The sequence below is a fragment of the Triturus cristatus genome, chromosome 8, assembly GCF_964204655.1.
Source record: "Triturus cristatus chromosome 8, aTriCri1.1, whole genome shotgun sequence".
NCBI classification, from domain to species: Eukaryota; Metazoa; Chordata; class Amphibia; order Caudata; family Salamandridae; genus Triturus; species Triturus cristatus.
The window spans coordinates 297843703-297871282 of NC_140591.1; the positions used below are offsets into that span (position 1 = coordinate 297843703).

A 27580-nucleotide genomic window follows, 5' to 3' on the forward strand; every position below is an offset into this window, starting at 1 on the left:
CTGCCTTCTTACGGCTTCCTGATCAGCCCTCTCTTTTCAAGTCCCCTGTAGTGTCACGCTTTCTTAAAGGCATTACTCACACGTTCCCTCCTGTCCCTTTCGTAATGCCTCAGTGGGACTTGAATCTTGTCTTAACATTCCTGATGTGCGCTCCCTTTGAGCCTCTTCACAATTGCCCTCTTCGTCTTCTAACTCTTAAGACTGCTTTCCTGGTAGCCATCACCTCGGCTAGACGGGTGAGTGAGCTCCAGGCTGTATCGTCCAAGCCTCCTTTTCTATCTGTTCATCCGGACAAGGTTGTCCTTCGGCCTCGTCCTTCCTTTCTACCGAAGTGGTGACCCCCTTTCATCTTGGGCAATCTGTCACCTTGCCCACCTTCTTTCCGCCTCCTTCCAAAGAGGAAGAGCGGCTCCACCGTCTGGACCCAAAACGTGCGCTCTCCTTCTATTTGGACCGCACAAAACAGTTCCGAGTGGACGACCAGCTTTTCGTTGGCTACGTGGGTGCAAAGAAGGGCAAAGCTGTGCACAAACGGACCATCTCCCGGTGGGTCGTTTTGTGCATCAAAATTTGTTATTCCTTGGCAAAAAAGGACCCGTCTGTTGGGCTGCGCGCCCATTCTACTCGGGCCACAGCGGCTACTACTGCTTTGGGACGGGGAGTCCCTTTGCAGGACATCTGTCAGGCGGCAACGTGGGCTTCGCTGCACACGTTTGGCAGGCATTATTGCCTAGACAGCCAAGTCCGGAGGGATGGCTTCTTTGGCCGTTCTGTCCTCAAGGACTTTCTGCTGTGATATTGGTTCGCAGACCCACCACCGGGGTTGGTATTGCTTGGGTATCTATTCTAAGGTGAGGAATCTAACTAACGTGTTTCTTTCAGATGAACAAGTTACTTACCTTCGGTACTCACCAACCCATGCAGCCACTTATACACAAAGTGAGAGACAGATATTTACATATTTAAACATTACTCACTAAGCCATGTATTCACTAAGATACACTTAATCAGTCCGTTATGAAATCAATTTTTCAAAAACAAATCATCCATTTAGACACTTATATACCATTTATTCTTCCATCGACCTTGAGATATACATATATAAAACATATGTAATTTTCAGAAAAACACACATTCACTGGATGATGTCATCAGTGATGTCATTTGAGATGTCATCAGTGATGCAATATGTGACGTCATCAGCAGTGCATTGCGGGCGCGCGAGTTATAGTTGGCTGAACTAACTATAATGGGGGAATTTCAATGGTTTTGTACAAGTGAAAAGTCCAGCTAACTATAACGCCCCTGAAACCTATGGTTTTTTCAGTGAAAATAAATAAATAAATAAAAAAAAAAAAAATATATATATATATATATATATATATATATATTTTTTTTAGATATAGCCATAGATATAGATAATATGCATAAGCAGCCTGAAAACATATTACTAGGCTCAAAACTACCACATTTGCATTGTAAATCTGATAGAGGCATCTAGCTGCAGATTTCTTAACTTAGAATATCAGGAATGACCAAAAGGTCTCCACCAGCCGGTTGGAGCCTCATCTGGATCTTCACTTGACTTACACTAACTGGTCCGAGCAGCTGCTGGACGGACGCGCTTTCAAGTCACTTAAGCAGCCTGAATCGATAGGCCATTTCACGAGACTCCAACCGGCTGGTGGAAGTCAAGTGAAGATACAGATGAGGCTCCAACCAGCTGGTGGAGACCTTTTTGTCATTCCTGATAAACTGAGAAGGATTACTGATCCGTGCAGTTTAATCACTGCAATCTGACTTCATCTACTGAGACTTCTGCACATTGGCTGTCCTCATCCTTCCATAGTCCTGAAGAAGACCCGCTCTGATGCACTTAACATTTGCGCTATTATCAGGGTCGAAACGTCGATATGCCATATATGTCCGCACAGCCCTCATGATAACGATTTAATTCATCATTGGATCTTGCAGCACATGTGCAAAAAGAAACAGGACAAAAACTTTTTCGAAAATCCCCCCCTTTTATCTCACATGTATTTGTCTTGTATATTGTGTACTGTCTATATCACTAAATCACTACATGTCACTTTTTTCACCACGGTCCCTTATTGTTCCTTGCTGCAATTGAATTTGTAATTGTGACAGCCATTAGTATTTGATACTCATTTAGAATATACTACTGAATCTTATTTTGGTGTATGTTTTTCCTTTCATGAATCATTGTTCTATGTATTGTAAATAAGTATTTGCTCTCTGTATTTAGAAACAGTACCCTAAGCAATTGTACACATCCCAACAGAACCAATTGTTTTAATTCCCTGCTGTTAGCAGCATGGCTCCTGAGTTCATCCAATATGGACATTTAGGTCTCTCAAGACTGCATGCAGATCTTGAAGGAGGCTCGGAGACCATCTACAAGAAAGTCTTGCGCTTTTTAAGTGGAAGCGTTTTTACATGTGGTGTATTACTGAGGGTCATGACCGTATTCGAGGTCAGGAACAGGTTCTGCTATCTTACTTACTATACTTAGCCAAAACAGGTTTGCAATATTCCTCCATAAAGGTTCACCTGGCAGCAATTACAGCATATAGAAAGTCCCCCACTCAGACTTCCTTCTTTCAGATGCCAGTGGTTAAGGATTTCCTGGAGGGTCTAAAAAAGGTCTAAACACCCGTTAGGTCTCCATCCCCTTCCTGGGAGCTTAATGTGGTCCTCTCCTAGTTAATGGCTCCCCCATTCAAACCTATCCATATAAACTTCCCTTTAGCATCTTTCGTGGAAGACTGCATTTCTCGTGGCAATCACATCTGCTCGCAGGGTGAGCGAGATACAAACCTTATGCTCTACAGAGCCTTATCTCGTTTTTCACGCGAACAGAGTGGTGTTAAGGATTCACCCGAGGTTCCTTCCTAAGGTGGTCTCAGAGTTTCACATCAACCAGTCAATCACTCTTCCCCCTTTCTTTGCGAACCCGGTCACTCCTGCTGAGAGAGCTCTGCACTCTCTAGATCTAAAAAGAGTGTTAAAATTCTTTCTAGATAAAACAAAGTGTACGAAAGTCTGACCAGCTTTTTGTGAATTATGGTCCATTAAAAACTGGTTTCCATGGCTCTAAAAGGTCCATTTCTAGATGGATAGTGTCATGTATCATGTTATCCTATCAGCTGGCACACATGCAGCTCCCGGGCAAGCCGAGGGCTCATTCTACAAGAGGCAAAGCTGCTACGATAGCGATGCTTAGAAATGTACCTATTCAGGAAATTTGTAAAGCAACCACATGGCGTTCGGTTCACACTTTCGCGTGCCATTACTGCCTTGATTCTGACACTCAAGCAGATGCTCAATGTGGACAAGAATCCTTGAGAAATTTGTTTGGGTAATATGTTTTGTAAACCGGTTATGATTTGCTGGTATTCAACCGCAGGGTATGGGGATGGGCTTGCTACTCTATTCAGTGCTTATGACTATTGATGAGTATCCCCTGGAAGAGAATGATAAGTTACTTACCTGTAATCCTAGTTCTCTTCCAGGGGTATACTCATCAAAGTCCTAAGCAACCCTCCCTCCTCCCCGAACGAATACCATGGCCATATATATGTATCTGTTACCCATGCTGTGTTTACTCTGTTATACGCCGTCCAAAAGAACTGACCTAACTGTCACCTGTGATGCATGATGTGAGCCTGGGGGTTCCTGGATGTCTTAAAGGCATGGCACCAGTTTTTCCAATTGTTCTATATGCAGTCTCTTTAGGCTAATCTGCCTCTATGATCTTGCCTTTATACCTTTGAAAATAAAGGTTGTGTTTTTCAAAGCAAACTGAAAGCAGTTTTCTTTATCTGTATCGTGAAAATATGATGTATGTTTCTTTATTATTTCAAATATAAGATTTACAATGCAATTGTGGCAGTTTTGAGTCTAGTAATGTTTTCAGGCTGCATATATATGTGTGTGTGTGTGTGTGTATGTATGTGTATATATATATATATATTCACTGAAAAAACCATAGGTTTCACACACGTTATAGTTAGGAATTAGCATTTAAAAACCTTGCAAATTCACTGAAAAAACCATAGGTTTCACACATGTTATAGTTAGCTGGACATTTTACTGATAAAAAACCAATGAAATTCCCCCATACTGTAGGCAACTATAACTCACGCGACCGTAATCCTCTGCTGATGCTAATACTGTATTTAGACACTTATTTGCCCATGTCTTCTTCCATTAAATTTTAGCTATACATATATTACAAATATTTTTTTTTCATAAAGACACATATGTTATCAGCAGAGGATTACGGTCGCGTGAGTTATAGTTGCCTACAGTAACTATAACGGGGGAATTTCATTGGTTTTTTATCAGCTTCGCGCACCGCGTGCCCACGTTACGCTAGATGGGCCATGAACGCACGATGCGCTTCGCGCACCGTGCGCACATGGAGGTCATATGATGAGCATCGTTGTGACAGGTAAAATATGTTTTGTTTATCTCTGATGAGCCATGCACAAAAGGTGCACTTCGGGCACCTTTTGCACACGGGGTGGGGAGAATGTGGATATTTTTTTATTTTTGTTATTATTTCTTACCGTACGCGTACGGTAAGCGTAATCGGCGAAATTTTCGAAAAAATTAAAATTGCCTTTTTTCACTTGGGGGATCGTTGGGGAATCCCTCGACATGGCTAGGTGCTTGGGAGCTGTGTAAACAGCCCCTTTACATGATTTGCACTTTGTTTTTCAACCCCCTGTCAGAGTGCGAGAGAGAAAATGGCGGCCGCCGCTTCCTGGTTTCGACCGATTCGAATGTTTACTAAGATCTAAGGGCCAATCAGAATCGCGCTCGCGCACGCCACCGTACGCGTACAGTAAGCGCACCGTAAGCGCACCGTAAGCTGGCTCAGATATATATATTGATTTAAAGGCTATTTTCTCAGAATCTACTGAACAGATTTACACCAAACCTACAGAAGGCACTTCCTTGACCTGAGGACTACCTCTCTGCCAAATTTCAAGTATTTCTGTTCAGCCGTTCGGGCTGTAGCTGTGTCTAAAGGTCCTATGGAAAAATGCATGGGAAAAACGCGTTTTGGGACCCCCCTTTTATCTCAGCCCCCGCTTGACGAATCCCCCCGAGACTTTCAGGGTAGGAGCGGAGCGTAGCGCCCCACCTATTTTGAAAAATTCGCGAGGATTCGTCAACCGGCGCCAAAGTTATTCAAAATAGAATGTTGCGGATTTCCTATGGAAACGTGGTCCTAACTATAACTACCTACTGGCGACCGCCAGTAGGTAATATATATATATTGTATATGTTTTTGTTTGTTATTGCTCCGGGGTCCCCGCACGTCGGTGGGACTAAAGTGCTTATGACTTTCAGTATACCCCTGGAAGAGAACTAGGATTACAGGTAAGTGACTTATCCTTCTGCTCCTCAGGTTAAGAAGCCACTGTCAAAGGGTCTCATCTGCCACTTGCAGATGTGCCCGGCGGCAGTACAGCCAGCTGGCAGTATGGCGGACCACAGAATAGCCCGGACCCTGATGGACTTCAGCTTGTGGCTCCTCTAACTCTTCGGAGCCTTAATCCTCCTGCAGTCATCTACAGGGCACTTGGTGCCCCACCTCACGACTGAGGCCTCCCCTGTGCCAGTCACCCATATTTCTGGCACTTCCCTCTAGGTGTTCTGCACAGCGCTCACAGGTTCACAGTTATAAGGGGGTAAATACTTGCTTGCTGGCTTTAAGGTTTGGTAATGCACCAGGTGGCATGATGTTCAGTTAATAGCGCACAAGCATCTGCTTCACTAACCTACACTGGTTACTTGTGAGTATTGGCCCGCAGCTCTAACTGTCGTACCATGCAGTCTCTTCAGATGTAGGATGCATTCCGCATTCCTCGTGTTTGTCAGGCCTTACTCATCCACTGCGCCTACCGGGTGGCATTGGTCAGAGATGATAGACTGGATGTCACTAGCTGATCTAATTTGTTTGTTCCTCTGTCAGGATTAGTCATCTTAGTGGGTCACACAGGAGCCCTAGCCACAGATTTGTTTATTTGCCACTAATGGTAACTTTAAAAAGAAAAAGTTAAAAAGCTCATATGAGTGATTTGTATACAAATCCTACATTTTTACTAATTTCTCGTATACGATTCCAAAATAACTCTACAGTCCCCAACCTGGAAGGTGTTAGAAGGAGGGGTTCAAAATTGGGTCGAATAAGATTTTGGAGGGGAGACTAAGGCCTTAAACGCAGGGTGTCAGATGTGATTTGACATGTAGGGGGCATATGGCTTAGTAATGCAGTGGGTACAGTATGCAGTTTTTTAAAGTAGTCTTCGGAACTAGCCAACAGTTGTGAAGAATTGTAATAAAATGCACATCTGGACAGTTATTGCTGTTAGAGAACTAGTATTGCAGGTGAGGATCACTTTCTTGATTAATAAATTCTACTATTTACTTGAAAATTAACATTCAGCTTTCGACCCCAGTGATATGTCCCCTATGGCAAGGATAATGTTGTGCTACCCAGAATGATTTGCAGTTTATGAATTTATACCCACCACCCCAACAATTGTTTCATGCTAATTAAATTTGTGTAGAAGTGAAGGGGACATTGTGAGATACTTGTCCCAAGCTCATTATGCAATAGGAACTGCTGAACATAATTAAGAACCAATACACTAAAAATGCACGTGGATAGGCTTATGTTTCTGTTCAGATTCAGGGAAGGTGTGGTCTATCAGTTCAGCTTGGACCAGCTCTTTTTGGGGCAAACTAGACTCCTGTTCATATGGCTGATCCACTTCTGGAACTGTTCTGCCCAGGTTAACAATGAATTAATGGAGGGCTAACCAGAGTGATTCCCAGTGGATTTTATGAATTCAATACACTCCATTGCTTTTTTTTTTGTATCGTTATTAAAGAAAATGTATTCACAATCAGTAGTTAAATGTATCTGAATAGATTTCACCACTTCTTTTTTTGCTTGTATCACTAAAATAATGTACATTTTTTGTCACAATGGCTAGACCTTTATGTAGCATTCATTTGGCTTGTAGGAAATAGTTATTACTGTATCCTGTGCATTTAGAATCTGAAGTATGAACCCTATGTATGCATTCACTCTAGTTCCCAAAATGTTGTTTTGTTTAAGCTGATAGGAAAATGTACGATTTCCTTTGGAGTGATCTAACATAGCACCTTCTCTTTTAGGGACATAACCACGATGAAAGGTACCATAGTTGCTCAAGTTGATTCCAGTGAGTCCTTTCAGGAATTCTGCAGCACATCCTGCTTGTCGCTCTATGAAGATAAACAAAATTCTGCAAAGAATTTGAACAAGTCAAGATGTACAATCTGTGGTAAATTAACTGAGGTATGCAACCTGAAGAGTATTTTTGCTGAATAAGTCATACTTGTGTGCACACAAATAGATACACCAACATAGACTGGCTTACCCCCTCTCTGAATAGGTGCACTCTTGTTACTTTGACAATTTCACTATTGTCATTGGATTGCCACTGCGATTCACTCTCACATTGAATACCAGCTGGAAATCTGTTCCTGAGACAGCCTCTTGTTAGTAATGTGACTGCAACGGATGTTTGTTACAAGGTGACCAATACTAGTGCTGACCCATTGGTTAACCAAGCTATTTTCATAGGGATGGAAAGTCTAGGCTTACTCTACTAAGATGATGGGTATTAGAAATTCACATACCACGTTACACTATAAATCACACTTGTAAAGCTTGAGGTCAGACAGTACTAGAACTTTGGATGCCTAGCACATTTATTTCCAATTAAAACAAAGAATGGTTAAAATATTGTGCATGGAGAAAGCAGTAGGTACTAGCACCTTCTGGCTGTACGATTTTTACCCCAAACGTTTTAATGCTTGCTTACTAATTTTTGTGGTACATGTCCCATGAAACTAGTAAAGTATGGAGGGCTGCATCTAGTTTTCCCAGAGACCTCCTTTCTATGGTATGTATGGTGGGTAGTTCACTCTGAGTATCAGAATCCTATAAGACCATAATGCTTCCCTAGTTTTTAATGGGAACTGGACTTTAGATTAAGGCATCATTCATGAATGCAAACTGACATCTGCATAGCAGTAGTAGCAAGAGAGACAATTCACCTGCCCTAAAATCTGAATTATCTCAGTCAGCCAGTAGAACGGGACTTATTTAATTGGTGTGACAGCAACAGAATTTGTGTGCCTTAAGAAAGGGATAGAAGGGCACCGTAAAGGGACCTGGAGGACCAGAGGCTAGGTAGGATCACTAATAATCCTGAGGAAGAATAATCTTTGCCTTTCCACACTTTTTATTGCTTTCTCTAGGCAACTGGACTACATGAAACGTGTAGTACATGGATGGTCGTGGCTCTTTGAAGCATCTTCAATTATTTTTGACAATTAATGAGCCCTCCCAGGTTCAGTATAGGTTCCTAAATCGGGGAAAAGATAAGTCTTCTGGCAGAGCAGATGAGTTGCCTTTATTCACAGACTACAGCAGTTAATATTCTTCCAAGAGTTTACGATTGTTCCCACCCTGCATATGAACTATAATTAAAACATTGCAGAGCTTCAGTTACTAATATGGAGTTTGCTCCAGGCACGTTCAGTCACCTGTATGTCCAAGTGATGTGACTTTGCAAGAAGTATTGTCCAGGGCAGGAGTCCTGAGTCAACCAAATAGCTGCCCTTCTTAAAAGTAAAAGCTATTCTCCAGTTCTGGAGAAGTGCATCTTCCTCTATGTCCCTTGAAGTGTGCGTACTTCCAAAGCATTCTCTTTTAAAGTTAATACTAGTTTGAGCTTCTCAAGTTGGGATTGTTTGCACTCAGTGTGCAGCAGCAGTTTACCATCGCTGTGCAGCAGCCACCCCAGGAGCATGGGAATGATACATTAATCAAATGAAGAGGAGTGGAACGCCTTCCTTCCACTCAGCTGATGAGAATGCGGTTGACAAGAGAGCCCTATAATTGGGGAGTGCAGGCTGTCGTGTTGATCATCTATATAAGAATGACTGCAGGAAGGCCAGCATCTCATGAACACAATGCTTCTACTGGATGGATACCACTATTCACTTTTATTAAAAACACACTTTCATTCAGCTATGAGCGGCTTGGTGTTAGTGGTAGAGGTAAAGAGACTTTTGCCCCTGGACAATCAATACGGTACAAGCAGGGCTTTTCTAGCTACGCAGAGATTTGCCTTCTGACATGATCCAATACAGTAAACAGAATCTGGACATGTTATTGTCATAAATGTAATCAAAACAAGAACGATCAGCTAAAAAATACTTGTGGCAAATCGCAATTGAAATGGTGACATTAACACTGGGAAGGGGAAACTTCTGCATCAAGCAGGTACGTTGAAATTGTTGAAGAAATTAATTTAAAAACTAGGAAAGTTTTCACTGGCCTCTCTTGAAAACAAACCTTGAAAGGCTTATTAATGGAAGCAGTGGCATGGAGTTTGAAGAAAGCCTCAATGGAAGACCCACACCCGTTCAGCTCATCAATAAAAAGCCAAATACAATTTGGCACCTACAGATACTTGAATTTACAGTAAATAAGATGTTCAGTCGTACTCATTTATTTATTTTGAAAGTTTTATAGAGCGCGAACAAGATCCTTGCGGATATCGGAGCGCTTTACATTACAACCAACTGTTAGGTAAACAAGCAAGTATGTGCAGTTAACACTCGTATAAAACATTTAGTGCAAACAGAGTAGGAGGCTTAAACATGGTAAGGGATATTATTACAGGGTCTATAGAACTCGGGGACTATATAGATTGTGTTCATGTGAATTTTGCCATGAGAAACGCTTTAACTTCCTTTATGAAAGATGCGGTGGAGGCATTCAGTCTGGTTTCAGGGGGAAGTGAGTTCCATATTCTGGGCGCCATCCCTGAGAAGGATCGTTTGTTTTCTTCTTGTTGAACCTTTTGCTGTTTCAGTAATAGGTTTTCAGCACTTCTTGAGGATCTTAGACCACCAGAGATAGTCAGTTTCTTTGAGAGGTAGCTGGAAGTACCAAGATGTAAGGCTTTATGCGTCATGCACGCAACTTTTAGGTGGATTCTGGCTTCAAGTGGTAGCCAGTTCAAGGCTTTTAAGTCCGGGCAAATGTGTGAACTTCTTTTCGAACCAGTGATGAGTCTTGCTGCAGCGTTGATAGAATCTCTTAGGGGCGCTGTTGAAGCTTTTGGGAGGCCACATAAGGAGACACTTCCGTACTCCACACGAGGGATAACTAGAGCTTGTACTGCCAGCTTGAAGTCATCGACTGGCAGGAAGGGTTTCAGCTTCCTCAATGTGTTTATCTGGAAGTTTTCTCCCTTTGTAGCGTTACTAATGTGTTTTTGCATCGTGAGGTTGCTGTCCAGTGTAATTACCAAAGATTTCGCTGAGTCCACGATGGTTGGTTGAACGTTGAAGGCGGTAAGCTGTTTGATCAAGTCTTGCATTAAGGGGACTTTGGCAGGTGGAGCTATAAGGAGGAATTCTGTTTTTAGAGCGTTCAATTTAAGATGGTTTTCTGCTAGCCAGGACTGGGTGTTCCTGAGTGTGGAGTTAAGCACCTTAATGTCTTCTAGGGTGTTGATCTTTAGATAGTTCTGTGTCGTCCGCGTACATATGAAATTGTACGTTAGATGCATGAAGAGTTTCAGTGAGAGGTTCCATGAACAGGTTAAATAAGGTCGGTGAAAGCGAGGACCCTTGTGGATCTCTTAATGTTACAGGTAAGGATTTGGAGAGCGTGTTGTTGATCTTGAATTTTTGTGTACGTTTATAGAGGAAGGAGGTAAACTAGTTTAACACTGTCCCTGATAGACCCATTCTATGCTCCAGGAGATCGATTAGGTTCTGGTGTTTGACCGTATCAAAGGCTGAGGAAAGATCTAGCAGGATGGGTAAGGACGATCGCATCATCATTAATGTGTGTCATGGCTGATTCTGTGCTGTGGCCTGCTCTGAAACCTGATTGATGTTTATTTAGGAGGTCAAAGTGATCAATGTGATTAGTCAATTGAGAGGCAACGGAAGGAACTGTATGAACTGTCGAAGTTGGTCAACAAAGAATACCTTTCAGAATCTGTATTTTCTCGAGGTGCTCTGTTTTTCAGCCTTTTAAAATACACATTTTTTGCTTGTAATTTTGAATGTATTTTCAGATAACATGTCTCATTTAATAACCAAATTTGGTCATAAAAATCTTGCAATGGGTATAATTTTGCATCACTAACGTGTTTTTAGATATTTTCATAAAACTACATGTGAATATTCTTAGTTTAAAAATATTACTGCTTTGCAAGTGGTGATTCATTGGATGCATGTATCCAGTTGTCTTCCTATATATCTCTAATATACATTTTAAAATTTTCTTTGTTAGTTTTGTCTTTAAACTTAAACAATTATAGGTTGCCCACACCACACACGTCTCACTTGGTTGTACTACAGGGCTATCAATTCCTAACCCTTATGTTCGAGGCATATGAGCTGCAGATTACACACTTTTGCATAGATCGCCATCTGGTGTTGGGCCCGGATGTTTGCAGTTTGTTTTTCCTCTTGGAAAGTCTTTGGAAGTCACGAGGTATGTGACTCCTCCTTTGGATCATACTGCGCATGGGCTTCGGCTCCTTCCTCAGATTGTTTTTTTTCCGCCATCAGGCTCGGGTGTGTTCTTCACGCTCCGGTTCCGAACCGTTTTCAGTTCTTCTGATCGGCGCGCAATCCTTCCCTTTCCGCTGTATTGTTTTGATCGCGATCTCCACACTCAACGCGACTCATCGTTCGAAGTCTTCGATTCCGGTCAACGACGAAGGCTTTCGGGCCTACCTGAGCTCCAGTCCTGGCTGATGGAAAGGACTCCATTTAAGAAGTGGCCTCGATGTGGGTCAAAGTTTCCCCACACCGATCTCCATGAGGTGTGCAACCTCTGCCTCTCCCCAGAACACGAGGCACGAGACTGTCCGGCTTGCAAATCCTTCCGGTCGAAAAAGACCATTCGGGACCGAAGGGCGAGGAGAACCATGGCACACTCGTCGACTGCAAACCCCGACGACATCTTCGGAGAAGGCGTCGATGTTCCCGAGGACCAGCACACCGAAGAGGGCCTCCTAAGTGCCTCCGAAGTCAACGACTCAGATGTCGAGGACATCACCCTGGCACAGAGGGGCGTGAGTACTAACATCGATCCCCACCCCCCACCCTCAACTGCATCGAAAAAGGCTTCGGTCACGCATTCGCCCTCGGGCCTAGGCACGACCATGACACTGCTTCACATACCTCGCTTTCGGCCCGGTAAAGAAGCCCATCAGGCCTTCTGGCAGCTCGTGCTCGAGCCAGCCTGCCGTCGGTGCCGAGAAACACTCCTCTGCTCCGAAAAAGAAGATGACCTCCTCCTCCTCCGCGCCGAGCACCACACTGAAGCACTCTGCGCTGAAGACTAGCACTAGCTCCTCGGTACCGACACCATCCCCGGAACAGAGCAAAAAATCCAAAGCCCTCGACACCCACACCTCGAAGCCGAAAGTCCTCTCGGAACCGAGGAAACAACCGGACATTTCTAAGCCACACCGCTCAAAACCACGAACCGATGCCAACTCCAAGACTAAAAAACCAACAGCTCAGACACCTTCGGCGCCGACGGATCGGCCCCTCACAGAGGAACTATTTCGGCCCGATCCACTACAAAAAACACTTGTCAAAGACCCTAAAACTGGACAATTGATGCTCCGCATCAAAAAGAGACTGCTGGACAAGCCTGCCTCAGCTCCACCTCCAAAGAGGAGACTTTGCTACCTCCCCTTTGAGACTACATTCACTCCCTCCTCCTCCTCCACCACCTCATCATTCCCCCACATCCTCTACGGATGAGGATGATGACGTCTACAACGACACAGGGGACGGACCCCATGACCAACCCACAGGGGACCCCACTCCTACAGGCTCCCCAGACCTATGGGACGACTACAACATCCCAGACGTCCCTAACGTCCCGCAGGACCTTTACCCTTAAAGACCGTACCCCCCAGAAGACACTATGGGATTTAACCAACTGCTCCATGGGGCTGCACACTACTATGGAGTTGATCTCCATACAGACCCCGTGGAGGAGGACTTCCTCCTAGATACCTTTGGCACTACACACAGGGCCACTTGCATTCTGCCCATGCTTAAAGGGGTTATCAAGCACGCGCCAGGTCTTTAAAGACCCGGTCAGGGCCAGGGTAATCAACCCTCGCATAGAGAAGAAGTATAAGGCCGCCCCTACAGACCCCACCAACATCAGAGGGCCCGCACCACTAGACTCCCTAGTAGTCTCCACTGCAAGGAATCGTGCAAACTCCCAGGCATCAGGCGAGGCACCAAACGCCTAGACGCCTCTGCCAAGCGAACTGCATCCCAGGCTGCCAACATATGGCGCATTGCAAACACCCAAGCGCTTTTGGCAAGATTTGACGGGGCACATTATGACGAATTAGAAGCCATAATGCAACACCTCCCTGACAAATACAAGAATAGAGCCAACGAGCTAATCCAGGAGGGTAAAACCATCACCAACACCTCCATTCGCTGCGCCCTCGATGTAGCTGACACCGCTTCTAGGGCAATTAACACCACCGTCCTCCTCCGTAGGCATGCCTGGCTACGAATTTCGGGTTTCAAACCAGAGGTTCAGGCTTCCATCCTCAACCACCCCTTTGACCAGGAACATCTGTTTGGCCCAAACGTTGACGTTGCGCTGGAAATAATGAAAAAGGACACCGATATGGCAAAGTCTATGGGAGCCCTACAGTCGCACCCTCCCAGGCGCTCCTTTCGCCGCTCTTCCTTTCGAAGCACCTCCAGAGGCTACTTCTCCGACAGCGCCTCCACTTCCTATAAAGCCCCTACCCAATCCACCTTCACTAGGGGTTACCAGAGAGGCGGATACAGGGGTAACAATAAGGGCAGAGGCAAAACTAACCCCTCCTGCTCTGCCTCCACCCCTGCCCAGTGACTTCCCTCCTCTCCCCCAGACCATCCCACTCCAGTTGGGGACAGACTCCACAAATGTCTTCCTGTCTGGACTATTATCACCTCAGACAAATGGGTAACACAGATAATTTGGTCAGGCTACTGCCTCGAAGTAACATCTACCTCCCCCAAACATTCCACCCAAACAACGCCCAATGTCACAGGAACATTTGTCACTTCTAGAGCACGAGGTGTAATCTCCCTCCTACAAAAGAGTGCGATAGAACTAGTTCCTGCCCACCAACAAAATATGTAAGTTTACTCCCTGTATTTTCTCATACCAAATAGGGACGACACTCTAAGGCCCATCCTGGACCTCAGACCCCTAAATCACTATATACACTCAGACCATTTCCACATGGTCACACTCCAGCAGGTACTTCCCCTGCTCTCCCAAAACCACTTCCATGCCACCCTAGACCTCAAGGAAGCCTATTTCCACATTCCCATTCATAAGGCTCACAGGAAGTTTCTCAAATTTGTAGTGGACGGTCAACACTATCAATTCAAAGTGCTCCCATTCGGAGTCACCACAGCACCACGGGTGTTTACCAAGTGCCTAGTGGTAGTGGCAGCACACCTGCGAAGACAACACATCCACGTCTTCCCATACCTAAACGACTGGCTCATAAAAGCCAATTCATACAGCCAGTGTGTACAACACACTCGCGCCACTATCCAACTACTTCACCAACTGGGCTTCACAATAAACCATTCCAAGTCCCATCTGCAACCGTCCCACGTAAACAATACCTCGGTGCCACCATAGACACCTTAAAAGCGCTAGCCTATCCCAGTCCTGCCAGGATAGCAAACATTCAGGCTCTATGCGCCAAATTTCACCCGGAACACTCTCTTCCAGCTCGAGTGTTCATGCAACTTATAGGAATGATTACCTTATGCAAGACTCCAGATGCATCCTCTCCAAGAGTGCTTAGCGCGCCAATGGAACCAGGCCCAGGGTCAATTGACAGATCTGGTGTTGGTAGACGGTCGTGTCCATCGCTCTCTGCAGTGGTGGACCACCAAAAACCTTTCCAAAGGGCAACCGTTCCTGGACCCGGTTCCCCAGCTAGTACTGACAGCGGATGCATCGCTCTCCGGCTGGGGAGCTCACCTACTACATCACACCATGCAGGGCAGGAGGACACCTCAACAAAAGTTACTCCGCATCAACCATCTAGAGTTACTAGCCATATTCTTAGCCCTGAAGGCCTTTCAAACTCATGTCTCAGGCAAGGCCGTCCTAATCCGCACAGACAACATGACAGCCATGTGCTATATACAAAAACAAGGCGGCACACACTCTCCACAGCTCTCTGTTAGCACAGAGCATATGGAGATGGGCCATAACCCAAAGAATCTTTCTCCTAGCCCAACATGTCCCAGGAGTCCAGAACACTATGGCCGATCTGCTCCGCAGACAAACACAACAAATCCACGAGTGGGAACTCCATCCACAAGTTCTTCACCCGTACTTTCAAATATGGCACCATTCACAAATAGACCTCTTTGCCACACAGACACACACACAGACACACACACAGACGCACACACAGACGCACACACAGACGCACACACAGACGCACACACAGACGCACACACAGACGCACACACAGACGCACACACAGACGCACACACAGACGCACACACAGACGCACACACAGACGCACACACAGACGCACACACAGACGCACACACAGACGCACACACAGACGCACACACAGACGCACACAGACGCACACACAGACGCACACACAGACGCACACACACACACACACACACACACACAGACACACACACACAGACACACACACACAGACACACACACACAGACACACACACACAGACACACACACACACACACACACACACACACCCCACCCCCCCCAAGCTTCGCCGCCAGGTATCCACACCCATTGTCCAAAGGCAATGCAATATGGATGAACTGGTCAGGCAGATTTGCGTACGCTTTTCGGCTTCTCCCACTCATTCCATTAGTGGTGCGCAAACTACAGCAACACTCCCTCACTCTCATCCTAATAGCTCCAACTTGGGCCATACAACCGTGGTACACCACACTGCTGGAACTATCTGTAGTACCGCAACCAAAAGTTACACCTCTCTCCACGCCTCTTAACCCAGAACCATGGAGAGATCAGGCACCCGGACCCAGCTCAGCTCAACCTTGCGATCTGGCTCCTGAAATCCTAGAATTCGGTTATCTTAATCTTCCCCCCCACTGTATGAATGTCATTAGAGAAGCTAGACGGCCTACCACTAGAGCTTGCTACGCAGCCAAGTGGAAACGTTTTGTGATCTATTGTCACAGCAATAACTTCGATCCCCTAGATGTGTCCATTCAACACATCATAGGCTATTTATTACACCTACAAAGATGCAACCTAGCCTACACCTCTATTAGACTGCACCTTGCAGCCATAGCTGCTTATCTGCAAAACAGGCAACATCTCTCACTCTTTCGAGTTCCTGCCATAAAAGCCTTCATGGAAGGCCTCGAGAATTATTCCCCCCAGAGTGCCACCCTCACCTGTGTGGAACCTAAACATCGTTCTCACAAAACTAATGGGGCCTCCCTTTGAACCTCTACACAAATGTGAACTTTAATTCCTAACATGGAAAACAGCATTTCTTGTAGCCATTATTTCCCTCAGAAGGGTCAGTGAGATACAAGCACTCACCATTCAAGAACTTTTTCTGCAAATGCACCATAACAAGGTTGTTCTCCGCACTAATCCAAAATTCATACCTAAAGTCATTTCTCCCTTTCACCTAAACCAATCTGTGGAACTGCCTGTATTCTTCTCGCAGTCACAGACCATTGCAGAAAGAGCTCCCCACACACTAGATGTCAAACGAGCCTTACTCTACTACATCGAAAGGACACAACCCTTTCGTAAGACCAAACAACTGTTCGTGTCTTTCTCACCACCACACAAAGGCAACCCCATCTCCAAATCTGGGATAGCTAGGTGGATTGTTAAATGCCTACAGATTTGCTACCACAAAGCAAAACGCACGCCATCTGTTCCCCCTAAAGCCCACTCTACACGTAAAATAGGGGCTTCCATGGCATTTTTAGGGAACATCCCGTTAGATGATATCTGCAAAGCAGCTACATGGTCTACACCGCACACTTTCACTAAAGACTATTGTGTAGATGTGCAAACTAAACAACAAGCTAGTGTAGGCCAGGCTGTCCTTAAAACACTGTTTCAAACGACTGCAACAGATACTGGTGGTCGCCGCTAGGAGCTGATGAATACAGGCCCCAGCTAGGCCCGCAGAATACTAGGGTTCGCTCTCCTGTAACGTAAACTAGAAGGAAGTTGGCACGGAAGCTGCAAATACAAAGACAAAGTTTATTAACCCTTAAGGGTGGCCCTACAACCTACACAACACTCTTCAGTATTGCATAGAGTAGCACACAGAACTTGCATACACTGTCCCCTTTTATACACAACAGAGGGGCTCATAAGTGGGTGGATACAACATGAGGCAAATTCATTACCTTTTATGGACATTTTCGATACAGAATCAATATGTGGGCGGAGTTAACACACTCCTAAGCCCGCGAAAACATGGTCAAGCAAGGACTAACTGATAACAGATGTGGTCAAGTGTGGGCATGCGCCAGACGGACAAAGGAGCTATTTATAGACTGTTACTAGGCAGATTATGAGAGCAACTAACACGAAGATAGGACTCTTCTCGTGCAGAGCACGTGGAGACATGACAATACAAAATGGAGTCCGGACATTAGTCAACATAAGACAGAAGACATGTTTTAACTAGAGAGAATTCATGTCTTTAGTGAATGCTTAATAATATCGCGGTTTTAATTTTCAACAGAGCGAGTACTGCTATATAATCTATGCACAGTGTGTAATCTGCAGCTCATATGCCTCGAACGGAATATGCTACTTACCAGTATGCATCTGTTCTTGGCATGTAGAGCTGCAGATCTACACACGCCCACCCGTCTCCCCTGCTACCTTTATCTGTTCCAGTTTAACTTATTTAGATACAGCACACATGGGCATCTTCACTGCTTATTACTATGCTCCATCATTTCCCTGCTGGCGAAAAACAGTCTGAGGATGGAGCCGAAGCCCATGCGCAGTAGGATCCAAAGGAGGAGTCACATACCTCGTGACTTCCAAAGACTTGCCAAGAGGAAAAACAGCAAACATCCGGGCCCAACACCAGATGGCGATCTATGCACAGTGTGTAGATCTGCAGCTCTACATGCCAAGAACAGATGCATACTGGTAAGTAGCGTATTCCTCCTATATTGCCAGTTAATTCCCTTTTTATGGCACCTTCATCCTCCCTTTTGTTTGAGTGCAGCATTTGCAAATAAGTTGAAACATCTGTAAATTAGTACATTGTAGGCCTGTGTAGGAAGCTGGCTCTGTATATACTATACCAAAGTGAGGCATAGTATGCACAGACTCCAGGGGATTACCAGAGGCTTACAGAGGTTAAAGTAGATAATACCTTACTCTCTATTTGTGGTAGTGTGGGTGAGCAATAAGTCCTTATCAGAGGATAGTGTTTAGCATTTATTGTACACACTCAGGCAAGAAATTATGTCACTCACAAAGACTGAACTCAGACCAATTGTTTGTATCAAAAGTGTTTCTTTGCTGTTTTTTATTTTTAGCACCAAGCTAGACTTGGTGCAGGTAAGTAAAAATGGTACTTTTCTGATAATACAGTTGAATGTAGATACAGGTAGGTCAAATGTCCAGAAACAGTTGAAATGACTTTTCAGTTACTTTGCAATTACTTTGATTGCTTTTTAAGATACTTTTCATTTTCAGTGTGATGTGCCTAGATATCACACTGGGACACTTCCTGGATAAAAGGTGTGTAAAACAGGTTTTATCAAAACAGTTTCTTAGGTTTTCATGCAAAACACCCTCAACAGTTGGAAGTTTTTCAGAGGAAAATAGTCCATTCAATTCTATGGAGAAAAATGAGGTTATAGTTTTGCCGGTAATTAAGCTGTCTTGCGGGTGGTTTCTGTGTTTAGAACAAGGGTTCCTCCAGGGTCAGGGATGCACTCAAAAACCGCCCTCAGCAGCACTTTGGCGGCCAGGTGTGGAGTGCTGAGGCCCAATGTTATCCAACGGGGGATATGGGGCCTCTAGTTGGTAGCTGCTCACGAGCAGGCCACAAGGTTGAGGGAGCAAAGCTCCTAGGGTTAAGCTCAGGGCAAAGGGGGGTTCCAGTTAGCCCACAAAGTGCACCCAGGAGGGGGGGGGGGGGGGGGGGGGGTTCAGAGTGCTGATTTAGGGTCGGTGCCCTGTTTTCAATGGAAGTTGCTGGGTTTGGGCTTCAGGCTCGGTCCAGGAAGTCTTCCGGAGAACCAAACAGCTGAGCAGGTAGGTTGAAGGGCTCGGGGACATAGGTGCACCTTTGGTCCTCTTCTCCAGGGCGCAGGACGGTTGGATGCGTGGATGTCTTGAGGTTGGATTTCACCTTACCGGTCCACTCAAGGTTGGGGGTAGAGGGGACCCGGGCAGAGGCTGCAGGTAATGTTGGGGAGTCCTGGAGGGGTCAACCCCCGGTGGACTTGGACTCTAGAGCGCTGGGGAACCTTGCTGGAACCGGTGGCCCACTGTGACTCGGGCCATAGGCGTCTGGTGCACTGGTGGTTCCAGGCATCGGGTTTCTTTGTCCTCAGAAGGCTCAGTCTTTCTTTGGTGAGTCTTTTGAAGAGAGCTGCTATTCACAGGAGATCCTGTCTTTGTTGAAGGTCAGGCAGTCCTCCCTGGGGTTCTGGAGGTCGCTGGGTGCAGGACCAGACAATTTTTGCCGCAGGATCTCTGGATACTGCAGACGGGCCAGTAGTACCGGTGCCAAGTCAGTTCTTCTCTGCAGTCTCCTCTGCTGGGTGTCTTCTTTCGTCGTCCTTCGTAGGTTGTGGGAACCTGCCTACTTGGTTCAGGGCTGCCCCCTAAATACTGTACTTTGGGGGTGTTTTAGGGGTCTTGAGGTCAGTAGCCAATGGGCTACTGACCTTAGGGTGACTACACCCTCGGTGTGCTTACTCCACGTGGGGAAGTGGGCACAATCCCTAATCTTGATTGAATAGTGCCCACCGATGGCGGTCACTGAACAGTGGGTTGTACCTCTCCTCCCCCACCTGAGGGGTGGGGTTGGCAGAGTTGGACACACCTTCTAGGGGGGGGGGGGGTGTGTGTGTGTGGGTGTGGGCGTGTGTGTGTGTGTGTTTTAAAGTACTGGATTCTAAAAGTGGGACAATATGTGCTGCATGCCTTAGAGGCCTTCCCTGGTTTCGATGCCCTTGGTACCCATGGTACTTTTTATAAGGGCCTTGCATGTGGCCAGAGAGGTGCCAACTGTGAGTCCCATTGTACAGTTTTGAGAAAGAATACAGTCCCTGGGAACCAGATTGGCAGGGACCCAGGGCACATCAAGTCCAAGTGCATCAGAAATCTGGCAAAAAGTGGTGGGGTTACTGCAACAGAAACCCAGCTTCCTACAGCCTGTGATTTCTGATGAGGCATGCATAGTTTTGATGTTTTGCTGATTAGTTTGTTCAGTTCTTTGTAAAACTCCTTTCAGGATGTGTGTGGGTAATGTTGCTGTCTGTCTCTGAATATGTTCTGACTTGGTGTGCAATTTGTGTGTCTTTAGGCAACTCCACAATGCAATGTGTAGGGCTTGTGCAGCTTTCTGACCAAAAAGTTTGAAATGAGAAAAGAGACACTCAGTATTAATTTCCATGGTGTCTTAACCAGGTAGAGCATGTTTTGGACTCCGAGGTTTTCAACTAAGCAAGAGCTTAGGAAAACTAGTAGTACCTTTGTTATGACAAGCTGTACGAGGCTTGATATATTCTGCAGTGTCACTGTTGCCCATGGTCACCACTTTCTAATTTAGTAAAAGATGATGACTATAACATTTTCTAGCTATCATGAAGGAAAGTTTCAATTCTATGAAGGACGCAGAGGCTAGGATTAGGCTTATCTTGCATTTTGTTACTCAACAGCCTTAACCGAACATTGTAATCCAAGATTACAAATCCAATGGTTCTTTGCAACAAGTCAACAGAATAACCATAGAGAATATCCTATATAAAGGGCATCAAGGAATAGCACTACCTATTTGTTCATGAGAAACATCCTGGTCCAGGCATTTCTTTCAGAATTATTGCTTTGGTCTGATTTTTCGAAGAATTTATATTACGTGTTTCATTTTTCCTGATATGACATTATTTGAAGCATTTCATCGGTGTTACACGAATCAACAAGGCACCTAGCAAGTATGATAAAACATTGATAGGCAAACATAGACCTCAATTATTCAGACATAATTTGTCGATATGGATCAAAATTATATTCATCCCAAAGACTGTAATCTTCATCTGACTAATGGAGGGCCATAGTATAACTCTGCCAACATCCTTAATAGAATTTTAACTTTACTTCACCATAGCTAGTAAATTTTATATTCTGTGCCCAATCCGGAGGCTCAAATTATGCTAGTTTAAAGCTGGTTAACAGCCAGTGCAGCCATACCTGCAATGGGTTTAAAATAGAAGGTCTTAAACGCAGAGTCTGATGACCAATCAGACGCTTGGTGAATGTCTTCCTAATTGCCTTTTAAGCCATCGCTCCCCTTTTGGAGTGAGCCCCTAAGGTTGAAGGGTTTACCCCGGGTTCGTGTAACATCCATCTCACCCAACGTTCGAAAGTGGTTGCTGGGATCGTTTTGAATGGTTTCTTAAGATGTAAAAGGTTGGACCAGTCATGGTCTCATACGCTCTTAGGCAGCGCACAACGCACAATTTGGGGTGACCTGGGAAAGCCAGATAGTGAACCACACTGGTGTTGGACTTGGTGCATCTACAAATGGTGAAAGATACCCCATCCGGAGTAAACATGTGCGCTGTAATATCTAGTGTGTGAACATAAGATACCCCCTGTCCTTCAGGCTCATCTAGAAGGAGTGTAAAGCAGCTTGTTTTACCACATTTAATCAATAATGTAGATTAGATGAGAAAGAACCACACCGTGTTTATGAAAAATAAGGATATTTATTAACACAACACAATCCCTGTCGCTTTGTAGATCACCTATCCGGAGATATCAATAATGCAGATAAGAATACTGGTCTCCAGGGGGAGCCCAAACCATATACTAAATACGTGGAAAGCGAACTCCAAAGAAGAACGGGACTACCCCGAAGAAACCCTTTTGAGGACGGAAGGTTGAAGAGCCACCCCAAGCATGGATGCCCCAGAAACCAGATTACCTGCACCAGGGAATTCGGGTGCATAGGTGTGATGTCGGAACCACCCGTAGACTTCAATGGGAGACTCTGGAAAAAATGCCTCTGGAGAAGTCTGTGGAGAAGTTTGGTTGAATCCAAAGGTGGATTCTTGAAGAGGTGAACCTGCAAGCAGAGCGGACAGTCTAAGCCACACGAAAGCGACCAGGAGGCACGAAAGCACAATGCCCACCTTTGTCAGGAAGTTCAGAAGAGTTAACCAGGATTTTGTCGCTGTAGCTGTGGGGACACGGCAATACGGTGGAAGACCAGGAGCCGTTCACAAGCTGTCCCACTTAGGGTGTCAGTGTTCGGGTGGTCCTTGTATAGCGGAGCACCAACAAGACTTGGTAGCTGCAACTGGCGTGGAAGACAAAAAGATGTCTTTGTTGGGATCAACAAGGTGCAAGAGACTCACCACGTGCAGGACAGTCGGGGCAGGCCCTGAGCAAGCAGGGGAGCCCACCAGAGCAAAAGACAACCACAAGAGGACCCACAGGCCGAAGGCACAGGAGTCACAAGAGGACCTCGGGCAGCTCACCAAAGATGGAGGCCCATGATGCAGGAGATGCAGGGAGAACGCTGATCTTTGAGGGATGAGATACTGGAAGCTGGAGCTTCTTACAGCCTGACGATCTCTGGAGTGCAGTGGGTCTTTGCAACGACAAGTTGATGCAGTGCACAGGGGTTTGGACCCAGTGGCTCCAAGGTATACTGTACTCCAAATCGCAGGGAAGGCAGGACAGGCCTGGGGGGTGGGGGGGGGGGGGAGGTGTTACGAGGGGACCAACGATCCATCACCTGTGTTGCTGAGAATCTGGAGGTCTGTAGGACAACAAAAGCAGCAGACAGGTCAACTTCGTTGCGGTGCTTGCAGATGCAGGGTGTGACTCCTTCACTCCAAGGGAGATTACTTCGGATGTCCATGATGCCCACAGGTCCCGGAAGGCCTGAGCGAAACATAGACAAGGAGGAATACTTACAGAACAGAGAGACCAAGACCAGCAGGAGCCTTCCTTGATGCAGTCTTGGTTCCAGTCGAAGTCCAAGTGTCCAGCCGGTCAAAGATTGTCTTGGTTTCAGAAGTGAGTCATGTTCCACGATGAATCTGAGGACCCACCCATGGGGGAGCCCTTAAATACCCAAGGAAAGGGTTGGAACAACTCTGGAATCCCTCCCAGATGAGGGACCGGACAGAGGGGAGCATACTCCCCTGTCCTTTGCCCAGTTTCACACCAGAGCGGGAACCAAGTGTTCCTGAACTGTCTTAAACTGGTGTATGCAAGAATGGCACCAAATGTGCGCTTCAATGCAGTCTGACGCTGGAAAGCGCCCCCAACCCAATAAACTAAATAATGTCTGGGAGGTGTTCACACCTCCTGTGATAAAGTGCCATCTTTCTTGCATGGTATGCCCCCACTTTTTGCTGAATTGCTGAATGTACTTTGACTGAGTGTGCCCTGGACTCCTGCCAATCAGGTGCCCAGGGCCTATGTTCCTTTCCTAAACAAAAACCTCAAAACCAAATTGGCAAACCCTGGCCACATGTCAGACCCTCGTAAGTGGTACCCTAAGTATCCAGGGCCTTGTGACCAGGGAAGGCCTCTAAGGGCTGCAGCACTCATTGTGCCACCCTTGGAGGCTCTGTACTCTAACACACACACACTGCCCTGGCAGGCTGAGTGTCTGGGTACAAGACAAAACAGAAAGACGACATGGCACACATCCCTGTGTGCCATGCCCACAACCTACACTGCCCTGGCATACATCAGCCACCCCTCTAGCTGGGCGCCCTATGCCAGTGGTGTGGGCACAGAGGCAGGAGCCCTGTGCCCCTACAGTACCCAGGTCCATTCTTGGGCCCTGTAAGTGCAGTGCTGCCATTTAAGAGTACATGGTGCTGGGAGCTTGCCAAACGCGAACTCCACAGCACCATTATGGCAGCACTGAAGACTGAAGTTTGGTATCAAACTGCTCAGCACATTAAATCTACACTAATGCCAGTGTGGGATTTAATGTACCAAGCACCACAGAGGGCATCTTAGAGAGGCCCCCTGAAACCTAACCTACAATCCACGTCTGGTCTGGGAGGCTGCCACGGCTGCCACACAGCAGACATGTTGCTGGACCCCTGGGTAGGAGAGCCCCTGCTCTCCTGGGTCTGCAACAATGCACATCCTGGGCGAGGTGCTAAATCTCCTCCCCCAGGATGGGCAGGGGGAAGCTTCAAAGGCATGCCGCCTCTGTGAGCTTCCCCAGGCCACTGCAACCCCCCACTATGGCGGGAAGCTTGGCCAGATACCCCAAATAAGGACAGGGGATGTGCCAGCCTGCCAACCCCACCCCTCAGGTGGGGGAGGCGAGGTGAAGCACATCCCCGGGCTCTCGCCATCTTGAAGATGGGGAGCCCTACCCAATCAGGATTAGGCTACAGGAGAGAGGCAGGATAGGGGGTGTACCCACCCCAGGACAGGGACCCATTGGTCCCTGCACTTCACCTACCTGTAACGCTCCTAAATCTAGTATTTAGGGGCACCCTGAACCTTCCTTCCCCAGATTCCAAAATCCGAGCTAGAAGAAAGAAGACCTGCCCTGCAGCTGCTAAGAGGAAGACACCAACTGCTGTGGCCCCAGCCCTACCGGCCTGTCGACCCTTGAACCTGCTCCTGCTCCAACCCGGCATCTCTTGTGGCCAGCAACCTCACAAATACCGGAGGACCTGGCTACCTTTTGACTCTAAACCCCTGGGACTCCCATGATTAGAGGCTCTACTCAAAATCTACTTCTAATCCCTGGCAGCAGCCCGGAACTGCGAACCCAGCACACTTTACACCAGCCAAGCCTGGCCTGTGCCGGAGTGAACAAAGACCACGAGGACGACCCCACGGCGACTGTGAACCCGAGTCCGGAACCCAAGGACCTCCCTCGACACTCCTGAAGAAGCCTGCAGCCTCAGAACAAGGTGCCCCCCCAACCGCGATCAACAGAGGGTAAGATTTCCCGACACCAAAGTCACCCCTGCACTCGGCACCCCGCGGCCCCCTGTGCCCAATCCCGGGGTACCTATCCTACAACTACCCAACTTACCTCTCGAAGTGGTGGTGGCACCTGAAGAATCTTCATCCCCGAGCTTGCAGTCTTTTTCTAAACCGGAGATTTCCCATTGAAATCAATTGAGCGCCCGAAGGCTCAAAAGCACCCTGCACCTAGCCGCCCGAGTGGCCCTGGCAGTGCAACCTCTACACCTATCTACTTCCCCACTTGCCCTGAGTAAGTGACCAGGAGCCCAGCTCCCACAGTCGTGTGGCCTGCTAGTCAGCAGTCACCAACCAAGGGCCCCCTACCTCTCATAGGATAACATTGGGCCTAACTCTCTCTGCACCCGGTCGCCCTTGTGCTGCTGAGGGTGTAACAACTGTACCTACCTGACCCTGGGAGACCCCTGAGTCTTTGCCCAGAACCTTAAACTCTGCCAGTCGAGTACTTACCTTTAAACCGATAACTCAATTTTCTCCATAGGGTAACATTGAATGGCTTTTCCTGAAATTTCTTCTGTGTGGACTTTTCAAAACTTAAAATATTCACCAAAAATCAGCCGAGTAACGAACACGAAAATACTCACCTGCTCTTAGGTGAGCTCCCAGTGCTGGATCTTGGTGCCCAGCACTGATTCTGAAAAATACTTACAACTGTACTTACCAGTAACCCAATTTTATTCCTTAGGAAATCATTGACTGTGTTTTTCTGTGAAATTTCTTCTAAGTGTCAATTTCTGCAATCTTTAAATATTCTTTAAAAATCGTATAATATCTGAAAACGTAATTACTTACCTGTTTTGGATAAAGGTCTCAGTACTGCAACTTGTATTTTCTTCCATAGGGAATCATTGACTGTTTTCTATGAACATTTAAGTGTCAACTTTTAAAATAGAAAATATTGTCTAAAAATCATCACAGTAATTAAGTCGACTTTTATCACTTGATTCCAAGTACTGACCCAGGACTGAATCTAGGATCCAGTCCTGGAATTCCAAAAGTAATCCTAAATGTAATCTGTGGCAAATAACTTAACTTCCATTGAACTCAATGCATTATTGTGTTTAGAATTGTGTTGCCTATTGCAACCACTTGTACCTGTCTACAAAAGTCAATTGCATATTGCAAAAGTATTTATATAAAGCATCTCATTCTGAGAAAGTATATTTTAATACCTATTGTTGGTTCTAAAATAAAACAAGCATATATTTTTTTATATATAAACCATTGGCCTAGAGTTCATTTATTGAGTGTGTGAGACCATTTGCTGACTGAGTGTGTACAACAAATGCTTTACACTGTCCTCTGATACTGTCTTACTGCTCGACCAAGCTACCACTTTAGAGAGTAAGGTTATATCTAACTTTAGCCTCTGTCGAACCCTGGGGGACTGTGGACTCTGTACACCCTGTGCCTATTTGGGAACAGTATATACAGAGCCACTTTCTCACACCCCCCTGAAACAGTACACCTATTCTACTTTCCCCTCCTCAAGCTCAGCTCAGCAGCAGAAGGGCAGAACCGTGTCTGTGGTCGGCAGCAACACTAGCTTGCTGTTAGACCCTGAAAGGCTGTAACAGGGGGTTCCTCTAGGAAGCCTCCCAGTAGATGGGATCATACCCTCAACACCCGAATCAGTGTTGTGGTATGATTCCAAAATGTTTGACACCAAACATTACCAGGTTCAGCGCAGCCATTATATTGTTAGACCTCTTGTAATGGGTTATGTCCACTATATGTCTTAAAATGGCTGACCGCACTTAAAAAGCCTGGAGAATCAACTCCGGGGTTTGTAGGGGTGTACTGCTCATGCAGAAGTACCCTCACACTTATACCCAAGCGCTCTGCCCTCTGGACTTAAGAGACTACCATAGGGGCTACTTATAGGTTTTAAGTGTAGTGACATCAGATATAAGAAAACGTACATCTGTTGTGAGAGGTGCAAGCACCATCCCACACAGACTGCAATGGCAGGCCTGTAGTCAGTTTAAGGGGACTCCCGTGGGTGGCACAATACATGCTACAGACCATGGGAGACCCCTGGTGTACCTATGCCCTAGGTACCTTAGTACAGGAAACATTGCGCCCATTGGGCCCAGCCTAAAAGAAGAGTGGGATCAGTCATATTGCCGAGATCTTTTGCGTCTTCGGCCATATCTAGAATTTTTGTAAGTGGG

At 46.1% G+C, this 27580-nt stretch overlaps 1 protein-coding gene across 1 annotated transcript in view; it reads left to right on the forward strand.

Moving 5' to 3' along the window:
* Nucleotides 1–27580, forward strand: part of ZMYM2 (zinc finger MYM-type containing 2) — a 1132334-nt gene that overhangs the window by 155122 nt on the left and 949632 nt on the right. Inside the window, exon 4 of the mRNA XM_085621554.1 lies at nt 7219–7381. Coding sequence (XP_085477680.1) covers nt 7219–7381 — 163 coding nt within the window. The remainder of the gene's footprint in view (nt 1–7218; nt 7382–27580) is intronic.